The following is a 22,734-nucleotide window of genomic DNA, read 5'->3' on the forward strand; positions in this document are numbered from 1 at the left end:
AGCCCTCTTAGCCCTGCTAAGACTAAAGGCAGTAGCTCTCTATGTACCCTGCCTCAGGCGGGCTGCCGGAGCAGCCGCGGTGCCGCCCATCGCTCGCCGCAGCCGCGCCGGGGGTGGCGGCGCCACAGGACGGGGACAGCTCGCTTGTGGCCCCGGAGCAGGGGGTGCTGGCCATGTCCCCCTGCGCTACCTGCAGCGCTGCGGGCTCCGGCCGCCCCTCTCCGGAGCTGTCCAGCGTAGCTGAGCGCCGCGCACCTTGCGCAGCCCCGCCCGGACAGACGGACGGGAAGCGACTCCCGCTGCATCTTTCCCACCAAAGGGGACGCGGAGTTCGCTCGCTGAGTTGTCAATGATGGCAAATCCCGGTACTCGGCGGGATATGTTTGCGGTCCTGTAGGCAAACAGGAAGTGTTTTCGAGGAGAGGGATCCTTCGGCCGCCCCCATCCACCCCCTTTGATCTCATGGGTTTTGAAATCCCCTTAGAAATTAGACACTAATTAGCTCCAAAGAGAGAGTGGTGACAATGCACGACAAAGGAGAAGATTAGGTTTCAAGAAGGCAGCTCAGGAGTGATGGGCAGTCGCTCCTGAGAGAGCTGTGTGTACAAATCGTGTGCCAAAGAAAACCGATCGGATTCGAGCTCGGTGTAGCCGACACTGCCAGGGATTGCCAGGGCCGGGCTGTTTATTTATCTATGGCTCGGGAGGGTGAGGACACAGCTCCTCTTCCAGTCTCCCAAGACAGTAGCAAAACAATCCGCAGCGTCTGTCCTCAAGGAAACTTTGATCAAAGAAAGGTATTCAGCGGTGCCGGGTGTGTGGGTGGGTGGGTGTGTTTATGTGCATCTCACGGTATTTTGGGGCATGTATCCAGCACTATCAGTGCGTGCGCTCAAGTTGATTCCTCTGTGCTCTGCCTGTGACTGGGATGGCTCTACCAAAGGTGTGACCGCTTCCCTGAGTAGGACCTGCTTATCCTTCTCCCACGGGCAGGAGGAAGGAGTTTCGAAACAAGTGCTACGAGATTGCCTGAACCGAAAAGAGCTTTACGAAGCAGCCTTTTACTGGAAAGACATTTGACCCTGATTGAAGGGGATTTAGGGGGTATGGAGAGACGATTCCAACAGTTACTACTGGGAATGCAATATCGGGTCCCCTACAATGCTTACTTAGGCTAATGGAGGTCCTGTCATTCAGTTCCCATTGCGCTGGGATACAGGGTAAACATTCCCCCGGTGACCCTCTGCATGCAGGTCCCCTCTTCAGGACATCATTAAAAGCATACATGCAGTTGCCTGACATCAATTGTCAGGCTGGCTCCCAGGGTTCAGAAATCCCGACAGAAAGCAGGAAAACAAGCCCAGTGGAGACCCGGCTCTGCTGCTGGGGGCTTTAAGGAGGCTGAAAATCGTTTGGTTGCGGGTGTGTAAGAAGAGACAAAAGTGCTCAGCAGGTAAGAGCGGAGGGTTTTGCCAAGAAGGAACTGTCCTTGATCGCTGTGACAGGATTGACTCGCTGGGGACTCCTCTCTCGGGAGCATCCACGCGTCCCCGAGGGGATTGCCTGTCTCCTCTCATCAGCATCACGGCGAGAAATTTTACAGATGCTCTTTCTAGTCCTGCTAATCCTGTTACCCGGGGGGTTATAAATATTAACGTCGCTGGGGCTGGGGATGGGGCACCAAAATAAGCCCTCTCTGAAGTAAGATGTCAGCCAGCCTTTTCCCAGCCCACCAGAGCCCGGGGCTGCTGGATGAGCTGCACGGCAGAGTCCCGCAAGTGCCCTGCCCGGAGGGGCTGCTGGGCACCTCGGTGCTGGATTTCGTGGCCGATCTTTCCCTGGGCAACCCCCAGGGAGCCCCTGGGGCCAGGGAGGGTCTGGGGCTCTGCGAGGTCACCGCCGGGCCTCCCTTCGGGGGCAGAGTCCTATCGCTTCGGGAAGGGATGGCCCGGGGTTTGCCCCTGGCTGCTTTCGGAAATGGAGATCCCGAAGACGAAGAAGAGGAGGAAGAGGAAAGGATGCGCAGCGCTTCCCTCCTGGACAGACCTAGGAGAAAACGGGTCATCACCTACGCCCAGCGCCAGGCTGCCAACATACGGGAGAGGAAAAGGATGTTCAACCTCAACGAGGCGTTTGATCAGCTCAGGAAGAAGGTGCCCACCTTCGCCTACGAGAAGAGGCTTTCTCGGATAGAGACCTTGCGCCTGGCCATAGTGTACATCTCCTTCATGACTGAGCTCCTGGACGGATGCAGCAGACAGGAGGCGAGCTAGGAAGCGCCCGGGCCCGGCGGGATGCGGCTGGGGCAGGGCATCACCCGCAGGTGGCCTCGGCGCCTCCCTCCTGGGGCAGCGGAGCCGCGGCTCCCGCCTCGGCTTCTCACACCGCAGCCAGGACCGTGCAGGTGTGGGATGCAAAACCAGGAGTGTTCGGAGAAGCGTGTGCTGAGATCGAGAGGAGCTGGGGACAAGATGGATGGATAGGCTCAGTGTGTTGCAGATTTGTTAATATTTATAATTTTTTGTAAACGGAAAGGGGGGGGGGGGCGGCGAGGATGAAGGTTGGAGGCCCTTTGGTTTGTGTTATATTGCCTGCTTGCTTTAATATCTTTCTAATTTGTTGCTTTGGAGAACGATTGGGCCGGGGCAGTGGAGCCCTTCCAACGTACGGAACGGGTTTCCAGCGGGTTCCGTTCCTGCCCAGCTGCCTGCCAGGGAAATCTCGGCCTGAGCATTTTAACCCAGCGCTTTCTGCCTTTTAAAGAATAAACAACAACTCCCTTTCCTTTGAAATCCAGTCTGCCAAGTCCACGCCGTGTGTCACGGGGCCAGGGAAGCCGAACATCTGGACAAAACCGTTTGTTGTCACGGTTTTTGTTTTTTTCCCGGGAACGGCTCTGTCTCTGTCCTTGGTGTGGGCGGCCAGTGCGGCCGGGCTGGAGCGGGAGCGCCCGGCCCGGCCCGGCCCGGCCCGGCCCGGCGGGGCGAGGTGCGGCTGCCAGGGATGCCCCGCAGCCTTCCCGGCACCGCCGGGGCCCGCCTGGGAAGCCGTCTGCGCCCTCCTGAGAAACAAAAATTGTGAGTTTGTGGGCTTTGGTTTTGGGGACGTCCAGCGGAGATGTTTTCTCTCTCCCGGCACACACACATAGGCACACAGACCACGTTTCATCTCCGCAAGGAATAAAAATGATGCAATACGTTCTGAAAAGCCAGAGCGGGAGGAAAAGGAAATCCCGAGGCGGGCATACCTCGGGGGAGAGCATAGAGTCCACCCTGGGGATGTCTATGTAGCGTTACCCACTGCTGCCTTGGCAGGCACCTCTGAACAGGGGCGATGTGCCGGGACAGCGGCAGCGGCGGGGGGGGCCCAGGGTCTCCCCTGGAGCCTCTCCGACCCATCTTGATGTGCCTCTGCCCTCCCTTCCCGCTCCCCTCCCCACTTTTCTCTGCTGCTGGCACCTTCCTTTGCTGCTGCCGGGAAAGACCTGGGTTTCTCCCCCCGTTCGCAGCGGACGGGCAGCAGCCAGCCTGCTCAGAGCCCGGTTCACTCGCATTGAACTGCCCATTCAGGATAGCTTTTATCTCCATTACAGAAAATTAGCGTGATATTAGTAAAATCAAGATTTACCCTGGATTCGCGCTAGTATAGCTAGGATCCTCTGTCTTATTTCTTCTGTCATGTTTTGTCAGCTCTGTGATGATTCTTCTTCTTTTTCTCATTCTATTCACTTTATTATCGTGAGAGATATAATATCCTGTATTAATACTCTAATATTCTTTCTCTTTTCACTTGTTTCCTCGGTTTCCTTTTCTACTTGTTTTTGTTGACCTCCCTGACTCCACACATTGCATCTGCTCTCCATTTGTCAAAATGCTTTTTTTTCAAGAGGCAGTTGGATAGTTAGTGCAGCTGGATCCTTTCTAGGAACTGGGGGGTTTCATCTCCTCAGATTGTTTTGTGTTGTTTTGGGGTTTGTTGGTTTTTTTTTTTTCTTTTTTTTTCTTTTTTTTGTCCTAAAAATAAAACAAGGAAAGGAACTGCGAATGAACAATGTTCCAAAATCAACAATTGTTCACATAACCCAATCTCATTTTAGTTACCATCATCTCAGGCAAAATGATGAAGACAAATTCTTTAAGGACAGTGACATATGCAATTTAATATTCACTTCTTACTGCTAGTTCTCTATGGTCTCTCACAGTATGGTTATATAACTTTTCATAATTTTTCTTGCTCATGTCATTGGATAAAATTATAACTCTATAGCACATAGAGTCTTAAGTTAGGAGATTCATAATGTAAATATGTCTGTAACAGATAATTCAAAAATTATTGGTTTTTGCTTCTTGGTTTAATAACAAAACACTGGAATTTGTTCAAGATCCAAATTTTTTTCATATTTGTGTTAGAGACTAGAGAAAAGCAGACAGAACATGTTATATTTTATTTTTAAACACAAATGGGCCTTGCATTATGAATTCTGATTTCAAATGCATCACTGGAAATTTTGCAGCAATATAAACAGTAGTGACATTCTTATATGAGCCACTGATACCAAAAACATTAGAAATTAAAAATGCAGCTGTGGTATAAGCCAATAAACAAAATATGTAAACAGCACAGAAATAATACCAAGACATATTTTGAGCCGCCCCTGTGCCACCCATTGATTTATACAACCTGAGAACCTGATGAAATGTGCTTTTTTGTTTGTTTGTTTCATGCTTTTCCAAAACTCTTGAAGATTTACCAAAAAAAGCAGCCTAAATCAAATTTTTCCCAAGGAACTAGTGTTGAAACTAAAGCATGTCCTTACACCTGTGAGGAGCTCAGTGAAACAGCAAGATGCTATACTGACCTATCCTCAGCCCCTGTGGACATGTTAAAATCCTGGAAGTTTAGTCTGGTGAGAATATAAACCAATTATGAACATTGCAGGCAAGCTTCTTGCTGGAGTGCAATCCCATCTCAATGAGATAACCAAACTGTGGGGTCCTTTCCTCCAATCCTTGTCTCAGTCCAAGGTAGCTGCATTCTAATCTGTGGAGTCAGTACAGCCCAGCAGCCTGTCAGGCTTGGGAGGACAGTGAAAGCCCAAGCCTAAGAGAGTGCAGAAGGGCTGCTGACTTCAGCAAGGCTTGGATTTCACCCACTGGAGTGAACAGCCTTCCCTTTGCTCAGAATCCCTGCTGTCACCGAGGCTGAGTCCAGGTCCTCCCCAAATCACAGTGCCATTATCACTGCATTAGGAACAAAAACTGACAGTGTCAATTACTTCTGGGAAAAGATAATAAGGGGCTTTTTAAAGCCTTGGAGCCCATTTTTAGACCCTGGTCTGAGGCTGGTTTGTTTATGTTCTCTTTGGCCACCGAAGACTGACTTTTGGTAGAAATTTGAGTTCCCTTGAAGCTATCATGTTACAATTAGTATTCAGATATGTAAACCAAAAAAATAAGACTAAATGAAATCATATTTAAGAGATATTTTGTAGCTTTCGAGGAGAAGTATAAATAATCAAATGATTTTGCAATCTCTAGTTAGATTGATCTTGTTTTACAGCTGCTGAACCTGAAAGGAGGTTTAAGCAAACTAGTGCTGGAAACAGAACAAAATATTATGATAGCACTGCAAACTTCTGCATCCACTCTCTGATCAGCTACTCTGGCCCCATGATTGGTGTTTATTATCGCATTTGTCAGCGTTTCCATTATAAACACTCAAATGTGGAGGGTTTATAACTCAGCTATAAAAATTCCCTCTAGGATGAAACTTGATAAGTGAAGTCTTAGTCCAACAATACTTTTTTTTTTTTTTCTTTTATTTTACAAACTTTAAAGTAAATTAGTTTTTGAAGTCATGGAGGTACTAAGGTAAAAAATTAATGGAAAAGTGGCTTTGATTTCTTTTTCAGATCGGTGGTTCTCCTCAAAGAGAATTTCTATATGACCCTATTAGTCCTTTCAATTAATTTGGACTTTTAGTTTTTGGGGGACTTTTTTTTTTTATTAAAAATAGCTGAAATACTGAAACTTAAAATGTGGTTGTTGTGCATGCAGAGTCCCTGTTTTCACAGGAATTTGTTGTTTTACTGGGCTTGAATGCTACTAATTTGAAACAATGACAGCCAAGCTTTTCCTAGCAATACAAGAGAACAGTTACAGGGATGGATAGGTGCGCTGGTTATGCTCTTTTTGTAGCACAGTAAATTGGTGCTTTTTCTAAAAACTTGCTAAATATAATCAGTTCAGCTTATTACCTCTTCAACTCTGCTCAAAAAAAATGCTTATTTCAGATAGTGAGATGAACATTTGTCACAGCAATATATTCAGAATAAAAGACTTTACAGAATAAAAATATTCAATTGAAATTGCCTAGAATTTTAGCTTTTTAAGAAGTGCAGTCAGATATTATTTTTTAAATTGTGTTTCATCCAAATTTTGCTTTTCCCCTTCTCTATCCTAGTTTCAGTGGTTACCTTTTTTCTGACTGGCACTGAAGTTTAAGCCTTTGAATTTTTCAGGGCTACTACTCACTCTGCTGACCACCAGCTACACTCCAGCTCAGTGGTCCTTACATACCTGAAATTCCTATTTCTTCGAAGAAGTCACAATAGGGGAGTAATTCTGTTATCTTTACTTTTGTAGTATAGTTTTCCACATTAATATAAACTTATAAAGACTGCAACATATTCAAATTGCTGTGTGAATTATATTATCTTAGCGTGGCTTTTGCTGCTCTCAAAAGCTTGAGTGCCACAACAGTGGCACAGACCATGTTCTTCCATGCTGAAGCATTTTAAATGGTTCCCACACAGAGTATGTTGCACTGCAGAAGGACAGGCTTCACTATTGTCATCCATGACTTTATTTCACACAAATAATCAAGCATACTGAGATTCTAGGGCTGTTTATGTTTTTTTGTCATGCCTCTGCCATAACTTCAAAAAGAGAGATAAAGAGTATCCTGTTGGTTTAACTGTCTCTCCTTAGGTCTGAAAGCAGGAGAAAGATAATAATTTCCCTATGAGTTCCAGTCCCATCTTCTCTTGCTCCAAGCCTTACAGGGGATCAAGGACAAGTATTTTATGATTCTCTACACAGCAAAGGGGAAATCTGTGAGCAGAGTCTTCAACAGAAACACATGCACTGAGAGAAGACGTTAATTCAGAAGTTGCTATTTCTTTTTATTTCTAGCATTGTTTAATTACTATGCAGTCTTTAACCTTGTTGATGATTCCAGCTTTTGAAACCTACAGTTATCAGAGGGAAGAGTGGTAGCTACAGAACAAAGGATACAGGAATAAACATACCACAGCAACCACCATTACTGCTTGAACTTTTCAGGTTCGTGTGGGATACATGTTGGCTCTAATCTTACAAAAAGATAGTTTAACAAAGAGTTTCAAAGCAAGAAATGATTTATGATTGTTCATTATTTTGTGTGGCCAAGATGAGATATCATATAACGATCCTGATGTTACTGCAGAAACAAAAGTTGTGACCTGAAGCCATAGCCATTATTTTGGTGTTTGATGGTGAAATGGAGGTGTGCAGCTCCACCAGTCCTTTTCTCTTCAGCTGTGAGTAGTGATTACAGTGAAATTGTTGCTCATAACCAGAGTTTCTGGGAAACTATATTACACTTTACAGTGCCCTGGGTTTCCTACTCAGGCTCTTAGGGGATTGGCAGGTCTGCTTCCATATGGAAATGTGTGTAAAGAAGGCACTGGGCCTTGCTCCTGGAGCCCTGCAGTGAGAAGGGGCCATGCCCTCTCCAAGGGGTGTTTCCAAGGGGTAACATCTGCACCCTAAAAAATATACCAAGAGACTAGAAATAGAAAGAAAAGATTCATTAAACAGAAACTTTTGCAAGTGTAAGGGAAGACTCAACAAAGCCTTGGCACCCTGCTCCAACCCTAGACCTGGTGGCCCTTCGAATTTGCCTTTTAACCCTCCACTGCTCTGCTCCCCTCCCTCCTGGGAAACAGAAGGCCCTTATACTACAAAGAATGTCTCCTTTAGAAGGCATTTATTTGGGAAAAGAATGTAAAACCTGATAGAGCTAGATCCAGCCACAGCTCAGCAGATTTCATGTTGCAAGTGTGCTATATTTTCTATTAAAGCTGGCGCCAGCGATCACTTTCTGCCATTCAGTCCACTTCGTGTGGTTGTATATTTTCTTAATGAGGATCTGAAATCAGCCTCTTTCACTTAGCTGACAGTCTGCCAGAATTATGCCATCTTTTCAAATGTAGAGATCATATGATCCATCTGTTGTCTGCAGCCATGCAGGGGAAACATTTTCCAAAGAGAAATGTGGGTTGGTCCCAAAAGTATGTAATTATCCAGATGCTGAAGTGTTTCAGATGTTTCAAGGTGCTCTTGGGCCTGGTCTTGGGCACTGAAGCTCCTATGAAGTCTTTTGGGATAATGTACATAACTAAGTCATTTAGCTGCCAGGAAATTTTCAGAGTACAGGCATAATTTTTAAATTATTTTTAAATAACTTTGAGCTGAATCAGATATTTAGGCCTCAGCAACATCATCTGGGGACATTTGTGAGTACTAACAATCTTAAGTAGTTCACGTTTTTGTTGTTAATATTAGCGTATATGATACAAAATATAAAGAGCATTAAGTGAATATGCAGAAAGATGTTTTAATCTATTTTTATAATTATTTAATTATATGCTAGAATACTGCAGTAACTCTGCAACACCATTGACTCTCATAACTCTGCAAACTACCAGATGCAAAAGAAGTTGTAGGATGATGAATAATAGTAATAGAGGGGAAAAAAGGGAAAAGATGATTGAGAGACTGTAAAACGAAGGGCTATCTCAGATCTTTCTCTGCCTTACTTGAAGGCGTGTGGAATTCATTTCATATTACATCTGACTCTGTTTAAATTTTCTTTGCAGATATCTTGAATGTTGCCAAATATGATTAAACTGACAGTTTAGACCCTCATCAGGTGCCGCCTCCTTGACGTACAGAACCCAAATTTTAATCATGAGCAAATGGAACTTTCTCTGAAGTACTGATAAAACTGTGCTTGAACTACTAAACCAGTCCTTGGTAAGATGGACTTTAAGTCCTATAGCTGCAAACACCTTTACCAGCCCCAAGGTATTCAATTTGGAAACATCCACCCATTCATTGCTTTTTTCTGTCAGCTGTACTTGGGCTAACAACAGCATGAGTCAGTTCTCACTATGTTTCAGACATCCAGGAAAAGAAAGACTCCAGCATCCCCTCTCAGATCACAACTGCCATACCTACGGACTGAACCTCATTATGTTGAGGAACTTCTGTGATGTTAAGAGCATGGGGTTTGCCCTTGGAGAGAAATAAGTTCTACCAAAGCTATAATGAGAACACACAGCATTCATCATATTTTAAAAATTTAAAATGTGCAGGCACATCTTCTGAAATATGTAAACTGAACCAAACCCAAAAAAAACCCAAACAAACAAAGCAAAACAAAACCAGGTAAATTTCTCATCTTGTTTTTGAGAGTAGTAGAAATATGAATTTTTAGCATACCATTGGCCAAATTATTTGAAGGATCCATTGACTGGAGAGCATTTTGGTGTATAAGACCAGTGGTTTTTGCCTTCAAACTGGAAAGACATGCTAGATACCTGAGAAGAGCACTACAAAGGTAAAGTTTTAATGACATTCACTTCAACCCTGCTTCTCCTTGCAGAACATAGTGCTTGTGAAGCTATGGGTCATTAGAAATATTTCTTGTGAGGGCTTCTGAATCACTTCCATAGCACATAAGCACCACATATCACCCCAAAGATGCAGTGTGACCTCAGAGATGAAAAGAGAAGACTTTATGCCCAAACTATTTTCTCTTGCTGAAAGCATCCAGTGACACATTTTTGAACGACAGAAAGTCTACACAGAGGCTGGTAATGATCACCTTGCAGTAGCATGGTAGAAATGCTGGTGACACCATGAAGGCTCCTTAGTGAAAACCTAGGGAAAACACAAAACTGTATTTGCTGTGGTTTCTTTCCACTCCATGTATAATGCTGCTACTGCCTGCAGGGTGGTGCTCTCCTGTGTCTGTATTGCAAATGGGGTGGTGCTTATCTGCATCATTTGTGGTGCCACAGCTGTTACTGGGGAGCTGCTAATCCATTCCCTTCAGTTTTGATGTCCTTACAGTAGCACCTATTCCAGCATGGATTTCACAGGCCATTTTGTAACGCTCTTGAGCAAAGTTTAATGGCAGAATTTTGTCATATAATATTTTGCTAACTTCTATGATTTAAGGAGCAGCAGAAATCCTTTTTTCCTCAATGAGCAGTTTGGGAGGGATATGAGCAGAGAAATACAATGCCTCCCATTCCCATAACCACAAGGAATGAAAAAGCTTCTACCTCTTTGTAGCAGTTTAACTTGTTTCTGATGCACATTAGATCTGTGGGAATATAAAGGGCTGTTTCTCTCAGTAATAGCTGAGTGACTGTATTGCCTTTTTTCCTCCTGTCTATATGCCTTTGGGTTGGCCCCTTACCCTTAATGTGAGCAATTATGAAGTGCTTCCTATCATACATCTGATTTAGCATTAAGAACTTAATTTCCCAACAGTGCTTCTAATCTTTAAAGATGGTTATTTTTCTTCTTTTTTGGATGAAATTTCCTACCCACAGTGAATTCTGTGAGGAAATGGTAGGACTTAGACAGTTAACCTGCCAGCTACACTAACAAATCAGATAGTTTGACATCTAAACCAGACTATTAGTTCCTGCAATGAACTGACAACATGAAACCACAGATGGAAGGATTTGGTGTTGCAAAATCTTACCTGCCAAATTGGAGGCTACGTTGTCCTCTCGGAAGAAACAGCCCATTCTGGGATGCATCCTCAAGAAGGAGAATGTGGCAGCTGTTTCACTTTTTACAGCAACATGACACAGTGTTGTAGGAAAGAAAATACAGAGAGTTATCTTAGTTGATTGAAATTAAGCCAAATGACAGTGTGCCATACCACAGCCACTCAATTACATACGTTGAATGTAGATAAAGTTGTAGTTACCCATAATGGACTTTGGCCAAAAGACAACATCATGAATCTTTCCAAGACACTAAAGGATTTTCACTGACCAAAACTTTAACATGTTGGCAGATAACTGCTAGGTTGAAGGCCATTTGGGGATAACAAAAATAGATCACAAATGTCACTGTAGATAGCATATGGCTGTAAGCCACTGAAATATAATTGATCAAACTTCTATCTGTTTGGAAGGAATGATGACCATTTTACTGTCAAATAACCCAGATTCAGCAAAAATTCCTTCAGACATTCAAATTACTCATACCTCTGATACAGTGATTACGAGGAAGCAGTGCAGTAAGCTCTGTGAGTCTATAGCTTGTTTTAATACTGGTTTCTTTTTTATTAAAATGGATGCTCTAAACATTACACATTCTTGTAGAGAAAAGGATTACCAACTGAAATATAAAGTTCATTTTTTTGAGCTAAAGCTCTTGCTACATTCCACTGAACATCCTCTACCTTCAAATTAATTACATCATCTGCTGTTGCCAAGAGATTCATTAGTCCTTTTGCAAAGTGTGAAAAACAAAGCTTAACATTAGATCAGACAATAGAAAATGTCTTAAGTTGCTCACATGTGAAGTCAGACATAAACCTGAACATATTTTAGAGTCAGAAAAGTATTTTGGAATTAAGTCTCTGCTCTGACTTTGAAAATCTGGGTCATATCTTACTGCTTAGGATCCAGTCCATATAGGCCCTACTGAGCTCAAAGCATCCTTACACTTACTAAGTCAGCAACAACATTCCTACTATGAAGAAAAATGTGGATGTTTTGAAGACTAAAAATTAATTACAACCTTACTGAAAAGGATAATAGTTTTAATAATGAAAAATTCCACAAGATCAGCTAAATATTAGAGAACAATGACTGATGCTTTACTCCAAAGGCAGCCTTTCTTACATATCTCTTATACTCTTAGGCTGGACCCATTATAATTTTCATTTTATTTAAAGTTTAATTGACCCTTTTTAAGACTTGATCCAAAGGCCACTGAACAGTCTCCTTGACATCAAAGGATTTTGGACAAAGTCCTTAATGAATGTAAGCACAAATGTTCTAAAAGGAGAAACAAACATTTCTCTGCTTCTGACATTAACTATTTTTAGTGCTGCAAGGTCAGATAGTAGATTTTGGTATGAGAATGTTTGATATAGATACTTTTCAAGGCAGAAGCAGTACAGTATTTTGTATAAATACAAGTACAGATGTTTGTTTGGAGGTCAGAGTTCATAAATAGTCAAGTATGTGCACAGATATGTGAACAATGAATGTGTGCTAATTTAATTTAACATATCAGTAAATTACTACCTCTTTGAAAAATTGCCTTTGGAATTTGGTAACCAAGATTTGTGCTCTAGATCAGCTTCATTGTTGACCTACTGTATAATTTTTGGTCAGAAAATAAAGCCAGGACATGGACTTATGGACAGATCAGCCCTCTGTGAAAAAGGTAACCTAATCATCATCCTGTATTCTGGAGGAAGAAAAGTGAGATTGGGGCTGTAAAACGAGGAATAATCATGGATAGAAGATCTTTAGGCATCATAGCTGATAGCCCATAGCATAAAACAATTATAATCTCCCCAAGTAGAAAGGAATATGTAAACTTTGATCCATGCCAACTGTCTTTTCTGAAAGGAAATACAACCTGGCAGAGATGGAAATAAACCCTTGCTCCCTCAAAAGTTTTCCTACTTCTAAGTAGGTGTCCTTGAAAGTAAGATAAGAGTGATATGAGTGTTCATTTCTGTGAACCATTCCCCTCCAGGCTCACCTTCTCTGCATGGTGACATTCAACCCATGTGGTCTATGGCCACGAGGAGAAGGTGGATGGATTCCAACTTGGAGACCTGGCATTCAATTAGCCTACCAATAAAAAAAACAAAAAACAAAAAACAAAATAAAACACACACATTTCTTTTGCCCAGGAAAGCATATGTATAGTTGGGATGACCTTCCGTGCTCTTTCCCTCACACCAGAATTTGCTGCCTGCTTCAGATGTACAAAACAGCCTATTATCCTGTCTATTGAATTTCTGTGTTCATTTCTGAGTTATGGTTGTTTCTCATATGACCTCTTTTTCATTTTCAACTGTGAGATTCCAAGAGCACCTGAAACCCTAAGGGAGAGCACATATAGTAGGAAGCATGGGAGGGGGGGTATATTTTTCCTAGGGTTGCAGACACGGCTAACAGGGTGAAAGCTCACTTCTATGCTGAAATCCTGGCTCTACGGCTCTAATTCTAACTGCTCAAGCTGCAGGGAATTTGAGTCCACCCATAGGAAGAAGGCTTTATTGAATTCTTTATCCATCACCAGTGATGGAGGTGCACCCTGCCCCAGGCTGGAAGAAAAAAGCAGAATTTGTGGCTAAAAGGGCCTGAAGTTTAATGGAGTTTCTGTAGGCCAAGTGTACTGAGAGACTGAATACATAGATTTGAGTAATGCATGAGAGAAGGAAGAATACAAGAAAAAGATATATGTTTGTACAGCGCATGAAAGATGGAAGAGATGGAAAGGAAAAAAAACAAAGGAGCTGAAATAGCCAATAAGCTCCATTATTAATAAAAATAACTATTATCCCCTGGAGTGTAGATAAGATTGTTATACTAAGTGGTCTTTTCAGACTTAGATGTGAAACCACATAAACAAGACCCAGAGCCATAATTAGGGGCAGAACTCCACCACAGCATTAAATATGTTGATCTCTTGTGATGGGAAGGACTGGCCTTGTCGCAGATACACGAGAGGACACCACTCAGGCTTCCACCAAGGTACTTAGGATCTGCTTAAACAGCCCCATCCACGGCCACAAATTATTTCTGGAGCTGAATAAAAGATTTTATATAAAAACGAGTGTTGAAAATAATCTCAGATCTGAATTTATCGGGAGACCTGTCTCCTGTGTGGGGCTGCCTAGTTTGCCAGTAGGATATAGGTGTTTCTGGGCCTCGCACAGATTCGAGAGCTGGGAGGGGAGGATGGATGCAGGAGATGCGGGGGGCGCAGCGCTCTCTGCCGCCGGCCCAGAGGCGGGAATGATGCAGCACCGGCCGCGCACTGGGGACACTGGGAACACTGGGAATAACCCTGTCACATCCTTTCGTGGCGGCAAGCTGCTAAGACTCTTACATGAACGGCCGCATGACAACGACTTTAAAAGCTAAGTAAAAATCATTGTAGCGATGTTGACGATAAAACTGACTCGTCAGAGAAACTCCGCGTTATCCGTATTCCAGAACTTCCGAACGAAGCGGGTGTCCAAGCGCCGGCACTGGAAGCGCACCCGTGGGAAGTGTCCGTATGTCCGCGGGGGATCCGTGTGCCGGACCTCTCCCCAGGACCCAGCACGGCTTCCCCTGGGTGGGCAGCGTGGGGCCACCTCAGCCAGGAGAAACCCTCGGGGCTCGCTGAAACACGAGTGAACAGAGCCGGGAGCGGGCGGGCAGCACCTCAGGGCCCCGAAACTCGGCTGACGCAGCCTGGCGGGGCTCTGGTCAAGGCGGGAGCGAGTCACCCGGGAGCCGCGGCGGGGCCGGCGGGGAATCGTGCCCTCCGGTGGCCGCCGGCCGCACTGCCCGGCCCGGCCCGCACTGCCATGTCCCACACAGCCCGGCCCCGCACTGCCCGGCCCGGCCCGCGCTGCCATGTCCCACACAGCCCGGCCCCGCACTGCCCGGCCCGGCCCGCACTGCCATGTCCCACACAGCCCGGCCCCGCACTGCCCGGCCCCACACAGCCCGGCCCCGCACTGCCCGGCCCCGCACAGCCCGGCCCCGCACTGCCATGTCCCACACAGCCCGGCCCCGCACAGCCCGGCCCCGCACTGCCCGGCCCGGCCCGCACTGCCATGTCCCACACAGCCCGGCCCCGCACTGCCCGGCCCCACACAGCCCGGCCCCGCACTGCCATGTCCCACACAGCCCGGCCCCGCACAGCCCGGCCCGGCCCCGCACTGCCCGGCCCCGCACAGCCCGGCCCAGCACTGCCATGTCCCACACAGCCCGGCCCCGCACTGCCCGGCCCCGCACTGCCCGGCCCCGCACAGCCCGGCCCCGCACTGCCATGTCCCACACAGCCCGGCCCGGCCCCGCACTGCCCGGCCCCACACAGCCCGGCCCCGCACTGCCCGGCCCCTCACAGCCCGGCCCCGCACTGCCCGGCCCCACACAGCCCGGCCCCGCACTTCCATGTCCCACACAGCCCGGCCCGGCCCCGCACAGCCCTGCCCGCAGCCCCAGCCCTGCCGGAGGAGCCGAGCAGAGCCGCACCGCTCCCACCCACGCCGGGCCCAGGTAGGGAGGATCAATGACAGGAGATGCTTGTCAGCTTTCCCGCGTCCTTGGTTGTATGAGCTACAGCGGTGATAGGAAGGAAAAAAGAGCTGGAAGAAGACAAGAAACGTGTCCTACTCCCATGCCCTTTATTCTGCCCGTTTGCTGTCATTGAGCAGAAAGTTGTACCAGGGCATAGTGAGAGTTCTCAGCCTGTTTCCCCGTGTGCTTTCTACACGGAGCAAATTACAACATGAACACCAGTGGAGAAAGTTGCTAGGTGCTCTCTCGTCTCTTTTCAAGGATATGGTCCTGACCAGGCTTTCACCTAGAATCCATAGGAATTAAAATACCTGGCTACAGAAACAAGCAGGGAAACTTCAATTGATTTCAGTGGTCTTTGCAGCATTAAGATAAAACCTCTGAGAAAACACTCAATTGAAGGCTTTGGCATCAAAAACAAGCAGGCAGGCAGGCTGCCTCTAGGCATGCATGCATGTAACACATTGCTCAATATTCCAAGAAATCACAAGCAGTGAGAGTTTTACCACAGTGAACAGCCTTTGTGATCTAAATTACATGTGTATGTGCTTGCTGTATGGGGGAAAAATAACAGCCGTATTGCAATACAGCCGTAATTTGTGTGCATGCACAATGTGTATAGCACATTGATGAGGGGCAACATTGTAGTTGCAACCACCAGATCTTGAGCACATTAGTGCTTAAACTTCTGCACTGATTTATAAACAGGCAGACAAAAGTGAGTCATTCATTCATTCATTCTTAGAAATCAAGGAAAGAATCAACCTTTTGACCTATTCCCCTGAAAAGCTGTGATGTTCCTGCCTGGCTAAGGCAGATATTGCTTGTCCCATCCTGCAAGTGTTTCTACAGTTCATGGGTGCCTACAGTAGGGCTGGTATAAAGCTGGGGAGATCCTTTACAGCTGTTTCACTGCGATCCACCATGACTACAACGATCATCACAGACCAACTTACTCCTCATTTCTTCCTCCCAGGAGTTTGTCAGTTATTTAGTTCTGTGTTCACAGCCATACCTGTAATCTAGATTTACCAGTGCTTTGTACTTTTCTGCACAGGTCACAAAATGCTGGAGTGCTCTGTGTCCCGTGAGTGTCCCATGTAAGAGTTCATCCCACAACACATATTTTCCTGAGCTGAGTCCCAGGGAAACTGGCAGGAATGGACCTGGAAATATCTCTAGAAAGGCCCTTGTTCTGTTTGCAGTTTTGCTTGCTGCCACCAAAGAGTGAAACAGGGTTGAAATTCTGACTAAGGAGCCAGGAGAATTCTTACCCAAGCCATGCCTATGCATAGAGAAAAACAGGACTTGCTATCCTTTGTCCCATGCTCTAAAGTGGTCTGCAGAAGTACCTTAGTGGCTTAATGGACATTCAAAACAGATGGTTTAACACTGCATAACTAAAACACAATTATTACTTTAGTGTGAAACAAAGGCTTCACCTCAATCCCCATCAGAACTGTAGATTTCAAAATAAACCAGAATTTAATTGATTTTCTTTAATCCCTGCACAGACTTCCCTTCCCTCCTGACATATATATGTATTCACACTGCAAAAGATCAACAGTCCATGCATGCACACACAAACACATCCTCACATATAAACACAGCAATATGTCTTTCTCTCTCACACAGGCTCCCAGACATGACTCTCTGACACCTCCACCCTCCTCCCAACACATCTCCACACACTCCAGCCCTAGGCAGGGTTGTTGCCTGCCAGCAGGCCTGGGGATCTAAGCAGGCTCCCACACACAGCCCAGCCCAAGTCCCTGGGGACAGATTGTAGCCACCACAGCTCATCTGGCCCTTGCACTCCTGTTCGGGTCTTGACAGTAACATCATGGGCTGCTCCTGAGCCCATCATTTGTGAGTCAGAGATAAAACAAAAGCCATAATGAAGATGATGGCGGGGGGGGGGGGGGGGGGGGGGCGAGGGGGGAGGGTTGTACAGTCCTGGTTCATACAGCAGTGTGCAGGTCACAGGTAGAACCACATGAGTCCTGCTAAACACTGCTGGTTGTGTTTTGAACTATTTTGCTGCAGTTCACCCAAAGAGTAGCTGACACTAAGCCCAGCCATCTGCTATGGTCAACTACTCCTCTCTCCCAACTCCATCCCTACATTTCTCCATGTTTTCTATTTTTACAAACCATGTAATACTACTTCTCCACCTGTCCTTGACTCCTCTATACACCTTGCTCTGCCTACCCTCCTCCTGCCCCATGACAAGCAGGTGATGTCCTGCATCCCATTCAAAGGTCAGGTTACCCAGACAAGTCGTGCATCCTGCCAAATCAGCTCAGGTGGTGCTGCCCCTCCCTCCTTTCAGACAGCATCCTGTTCCCAGCAAGGTAATTGCTATCCAGGTATGGTTTTGCTGTGTGATGGGAGGGAGGGAAGGAGGGAAGGAGGGAAGGAGGGAAGGAGGGAAGGAGGGAAGGAGGGAAGGAGGGAAGGAGGGAAGGAGGGAAGGAGGGAGGGAAGGAGGGAAGGAGGGAAGGAGGGAAGGAGGGAAGGAGGGAAGGAGGGAAGGAGGGAAGGAGGGAAGGAGGGAAGGAGGGAAGGAGGGAAGGAGGGAAGGAGGGAAGGAGGGAAGGAGGGAAGGAGGGAAGGAAGGAAGGAAGGAAGGAAGGAAGGAAGGAAGGAAGGAAGGAAGGAAGGAAGGAAGGAAGGAAGGAAGGAAGGAAGGAAGGAAGGAAGGAAGGAAGGAAGGAAGGAAGGAAGGAAGGAAGGAAGGAAGGAAGGAAGGAAGGAAGGAAGGAAGGAAGGAAGGAAGGAAGGAAGGAAGGAAGGAAGGAAGGAAGGAAGGAAGGAAGGAAGGAAGGAAGGAAGGAAGGAAGGAAGGAAGGAAGGAAGGAAGGAAGGAAGGAAGGAAGGAAGGAAGGAAGGAAGGCCTCTAGAGCCACCTACAGATCCTCATCACTACTGTTTCCAGCATTTCTTCTGCAATGACACTGCTCAAAACCCCAGATGAGCAGTGAGGCTCTGGGTTCAGAGAAAATTATTGGTGAGAAGGAGGTGAAAGGAGAGCCAGCTCTTCTTACCTTGGGATCAGCAGCTGCTACCAACACAAGGGAACCCCTGAAGCTCTCCGGACCAGCCATGGTGTTAAGCTGAGTGAAGAGGCCTGTGATCGCAGAAGACAGCAGGGACAAGCCGAAAGCCGAGAAAGCTGTGCAGGCTCACTGTGAGTCTGTGTGCCGATGTGCCTTCCCGTGCCGGCTAAGGCGGTCCCTATTTCCTCCCCGATCCTGTTTCCAGCTGTTTCCCAAAAGAGAAGGTTTTGGGCAGACTGCTATGTGCTCGCACCCCGGGATGGAAAGCGGAGAAGGAGAGCTCGCCGAGAGGGGCAGCGAACGGAGAAGCGCCGGGACAGCTCCGGCGGCGGTGGGTGCCCGACGGGGGCTGCGGCGGGGCCGGGGCCAGCGGCCGTGGCCGGGCGGCTGCCCCTCGGCGGCTGCCGAGCAGGGTCCTGGCCCCGGGCAGCTCCCGGGATGAGACACCTCTGCCCGGAGGAAAGGGAGTCGGTCCTCAGGCAGAGGAGAGAGACGACTCTGCTCCCCGGAGAAGATGACAGCGCTCTTCCAGAAGCCTTGTCTTATTTCACGCCTGGGATTTATCGCTCCTCTGCCATTCCGCTCGCCCTGTCCGCCCTCACACCTCAAACAAGCCGGGGAGCCTCTCCCCAGGCCGGCAGCGGGGAGCGCGTCCGCACGCAGGGAGCAGAGAGAACTTCGCCCCGTTTTCTGATGGGTGACAATTTCTAGCTTTCCCTCCCAGGCGTCCCCCGTTTGAATCTGAGCTGTTGTTAAAAAGACACACCACCTGCTCTGTGCTGCCAGCGAGCGGGGAAGGAGGCACAAAGGCGGGGGATGGGAAGAAATAGCTTTGGCTGTAGACATAGAAGAGAAATTAAAATAAATAATCTCTTTTCCCAGGAAGTGCCGGACACTGGCGCCTTGTGGGAGGACGGACTGAAGTGAGTGGTCAGTACACTCGGAGTGTGGGCAAAGAGGGTCTGTACACCCTTCCGTTTCCCGATGTGCCAGGTTGGAGACGCGGATCCTCCTGGGTTTCTCTTAAGACGAGCTCAAGGACCGGTACTTATGCATGTATGAAGCCAAAGCTTGGTTTCCCCGCTGCTTCCACCTCTGCGGATGGCTTTCTCCGAGCGCAGTCCTCCAGCCTGGCAGGACGAGACTGTGCTACCCCCCCTCCCCAGCCCAGAAATGCGCGACTCCCTCGGCAAGTCAGACCCCGGGGCGCTCAGTGATTGGGAGTGCGGCGTGCGCTAAAGCGGGTCAAAATTGAGATGTGCCTGGATGCTGCCCAGCGGGTAATTTCCCTTTCCTCCTCGCTGCAAGCCGTGCCTGATGCGGAGGGGGAAGCCCGAGAGGTGCGGGATTTCCGCGGCCGCTCGGGGCGGTCGCCCCCAGCACAGGCACGAAGCGGCTCGCTGACCCCTCCGCAGGGGCGCACGGGGTGCTGGGCACCCCCTGAACCCCCGGGCCGGCCCCTCAGCAGCACCCCAAAGCCGAGCGCTAAACCGAAGGAGTGTGAGAGAGAAACCACGGAGAGGGAAACCGAGAAAGAGTCTGGAGTAAGGATGTATGTGCGTGCGTGTGGGGAAGCCAGATCACTTGTGAATGGCTTGAAAAAAATAATTGGGGGAGGGCGTGGAGGGGGGGAAGCGGAAACTTTCCTATAAAACTCAGCAAAAGTCCCTCCTCTCCACGTCAGGCCAATGACACTGCTGCCCCCAAACTTTCCGCCAGCAGGAGCTATAAGAACCTCCAAGTCTTCAACTTTCTCCCAATCCCAGACACCTCGAAGGGGCTCCAAGGAGGGATCGGGAGGGATATTTTTTTTTTTTTGGTTGGCCTTTTTATTTTTTTCCTCTTGGATCCTGATGCCATCCCCCCTCCCCCCAAAGTGAGGTCCTCCCTCCTTCCTTCCCTCCTCCTTCTCCTCGCAGGCCAGCGAAGCAGCCGATCAAGGGGGAGCTGGCGGGTTAGGTGCCCCCCTCTTCTCCCTGCCCTCCCCCCCCTCCCGGCCCGCTTCTCGCGTCTCCCCCCAGAGATGATGCAGCAGGACGAGTCAAACTCGCCAGTCTCCCCCGCCGACGACAGCTTGAGCAACAGCGAAGAGGAGCCGGACCGGCAGCAGCTGCCCAACAACAAGAGAGGGGGGCGCAAGCGCCGCTCCAGCCGCCGCAGCGCCGGCGGCGCCGTCGGGGCCGCGGACGAGCCCTGCAGCCCGGCCCAAGGCAAGCGGGGCAAGAAGTGCGGGGCGGGCGGGGGCGGCGGCGGCGGCGGCAGCAGCAGCGGCGGCGGCAGCCCCCAGTCCTACGAGGAGCTGCAGACCCAGCGGGTCATGGCCAACGTGCGGGAGCGGCAGCGCACGCAGTCGCTGAACGAAGCCTTCGCCGCCCTGCGGAAGATCATCCCCACGCTGCCCTCGGACAAGCTGAGCAAGATCCAGACCCTCAAGCTGGCGGCCAGGTACATCGACTTCCTCTACCAGGTCTTACAGAGCGACGAGCTGGACTCCAAGATGGCAAGCTGCAGCTATGTGGCCCACGAGCGGCTCAGCTACGCCTTCTCGGTGTGGAGAATGGAGGGCGCCTGGTCCATGTCCGCATCCCACTAGCAGGCGGCGTCCCCCACCCGCATCCCCCCGGCAGGAGCCCTAGGTAAGACAGGGACCCCGAAAGCGGCGGGAAGAAAGGGGGGAGAGAGGCGAGAGGCCGCGGGCTGCGCCGTGAGCCGGACACGCGTGGCCGCGGGGCGAGAGGGCCCGCACCCCGCCCGGAGGGGCCTGGCTTGCCGGGGCGGCCGGAGAGCGGGGCGGCCGGAGGTGCCTCCCCCGCTCCGGCGTGTCCCTCCTCCTGCAGGGCCGAGGTGCGGCCCGGGGCCCGCGGGGCCCACGCGTGGCCGGGCGCTGCCGGCGGGCTGGGCTGCGGGAGGGAGGCGGCGGCGGTGCGGGTGTGCCCCAGCCAGATGGGGCCGGCCTGAGATCGCTCCTTCAGCAAACGCTGCGGAGCCAGCAGGGCTGCTGGGATGGCTCCTGCTGCTGGGATGGCTCCTGCTGCTGGGATGGCTCCTGCAGCCGCCGCCGCCGCTGCTCATATTTTGAAGTGAATCCATGTCCTCCCGTTGTGCTGCCCGATGAGGGTTTCCTACAGCCCCGGCAGTCCCTTTCCTCGGCTCTGACAACAGGGTCCGCCGGGCTGGGGTGTCACACGGTCACCGCACGGCCCCCACGGCGAGTTCTCCCTTCTCCATTCCTGTCCGATACGGGTGTTTCCAGAGACAGAGAGGTGTAGGTAGATGTTTGTGTAACTTTCGTTTCAGTAACGAGTTTTCCGCCCTTTCTGGGTTTTTGCAGATGACATTGCTCCCACAGAAGGAGAGAATGGACAATCTAGAGACTCTGAAGTTGGATACGATTTTTTTTGATCTTGTCTAACAAAAAATGTACCAAGGATTTCTTGGAAATTAGAAGAGTAATATCCAAATTCAAAGCAGGGCGTGGGGAGCACTTAAGGAAAGAGAAAGAGAGAAGGGCTTTGGACAGTGACTACCCTCTGGGCGTCGGTACAATCCACACATCTCTGCATTCTGATAGAAGTCTGAATCGTTCGATTTTATTTTTTTTTTTAATTTTGACGAAGAATGTTGGAATTGAACTTTTTTTTTTATTTGCCCTTTTTTTTTTTTTTTTTTTTGCATGCATGCATTCCCAAGAGGTCGTGCCTATGAGCCACTGATGAAAGGAAATACATTATTGTGGACTTTCTTCATTCTTGAATGAAACCAAGCAGCCAACCAAAAATATCCCTGTAGAGATGAAAACTTTTTTTTTTTTTTTTTTTTTAGGGGGGAATAAGCTGGGCTCAAGCTGTTATATACCCGGTTCCTAACTTTTTTATTATTATTATTTTTCCTCTGAGAAAAAAATAAACATTTTATTTATTTATTGATGACCCATGTTAAAATGCAAATAGATCCGGTGTCTAAATGCATTCCTATTTTTATGATTGTTTTGTAAATATCTTTGTATATTATTTTTCTGCAATAAATAAATATGACTGAAATTTTAATAACCTTAAAGTTTGGTCTCTCTGAGAACTCAGGATTAGAACTGTAGATAAATACCTGCTTGTTGAGCTGTAAAGACACCCAAGAGAGAAGGGGCACTAGTATAAACAAACCAGGCGAAAAACGCAAATAAACTAGCTACTGACAGACACAGGCTCGTTATTTATTGAGACAGCTTTATGATTCTGTGCTGAAGCTCACTGCATCTGCAGAGGAAGGTATTGTCTCTTCTCTCTT

General features: G+C 48.3%; 3 protein-coding genes across 3 annotated transcripts; 2 read left to right on the forward strand and 1 right to left on the reverse strand.

Annotated features, from left to right (window-relative positions):
- The first annotated feature begins 225 nt into the window (after positions 1-225).
- On the forward strand, positions 226-2,929 carry FERD3L (Fer3 like bHLH transcription factor). Its single transcript, XM_023920604.2, has one exon. It carries the CDS (start codon positions 1,707-1,709, stop codon positions 2,271-2,273), a length of 567 nt encoding a protein of 188 aa, XP_023776372.2. The 5' UTR covers positions 226-1,706; the 3' UTR covers positions 2,274-2,929.
- Positions 2,930-7,162: 4,233 nt separating this feature from the next.
- On the reverse strand, positions 7,163-19,475 carry LOC111924293 (uncharacterized). The gene is made up of 4 exons (XM_086854754.1): positions 18,442-19,475; positions 12,852-12,943; positions 10,822-10,910; positions 7,163-9,986 (listed from the first exon to the last, which is right to left on the reverse strand). Exon 1 carries the CDS (start codon positions 19,297-19,299, stop codon positions 18,580-18,582), a length of 720 nt encoding a protein of 239 aa, XP_086710880.1. The 5' UTR covers positions 19,300-19,475; the 3' UTR covers positions 7,163-9,986; positions 10,822-10,910; positions 12,852-12,943; positions 18,442-18,579.
- Positions 19,421-22,502, forward strand: TWIST1 (twist family bHLH transcription factor 1). The gene is made up of 3 exons (XM_086854729.1): positions 19,421-19,509; positions 19,620-21,089; positions 21,785-22,502. The coding sequence occupies exon 2, from the start codon at positions 20,477-20,479 to the stop codon at positions 21,044-21,046; it is 570 nt and encodes a 189-aa protein (XP_086710855.1). The 5' UTR covers positions 19,421-19,509; positions 19,620-20,476; the 3' UTR covers positions 21,047-21,089; positions 21,785-22,502.
- The last annotated feature ends 232 nt before the right edge of the window (positions 22,503-22,734 follow it).

The sequence above is a fragment of the Cyanistes caeruleus genome, chromosome 1, assembly GCF_971803275.1.
Source record: "Cyanistes caeruleus chromosome 1, bCyaCae1.hap1.1, whole genome shotgun sequence".
In the NCBI taxonomy this organism is placed as follows: domain Eukaryota; kingdom Metazoa; phylum Chordata; class Aves; order Passeriformes; family Paridae; genus Cyanistes; species Cyanistes caeruleus.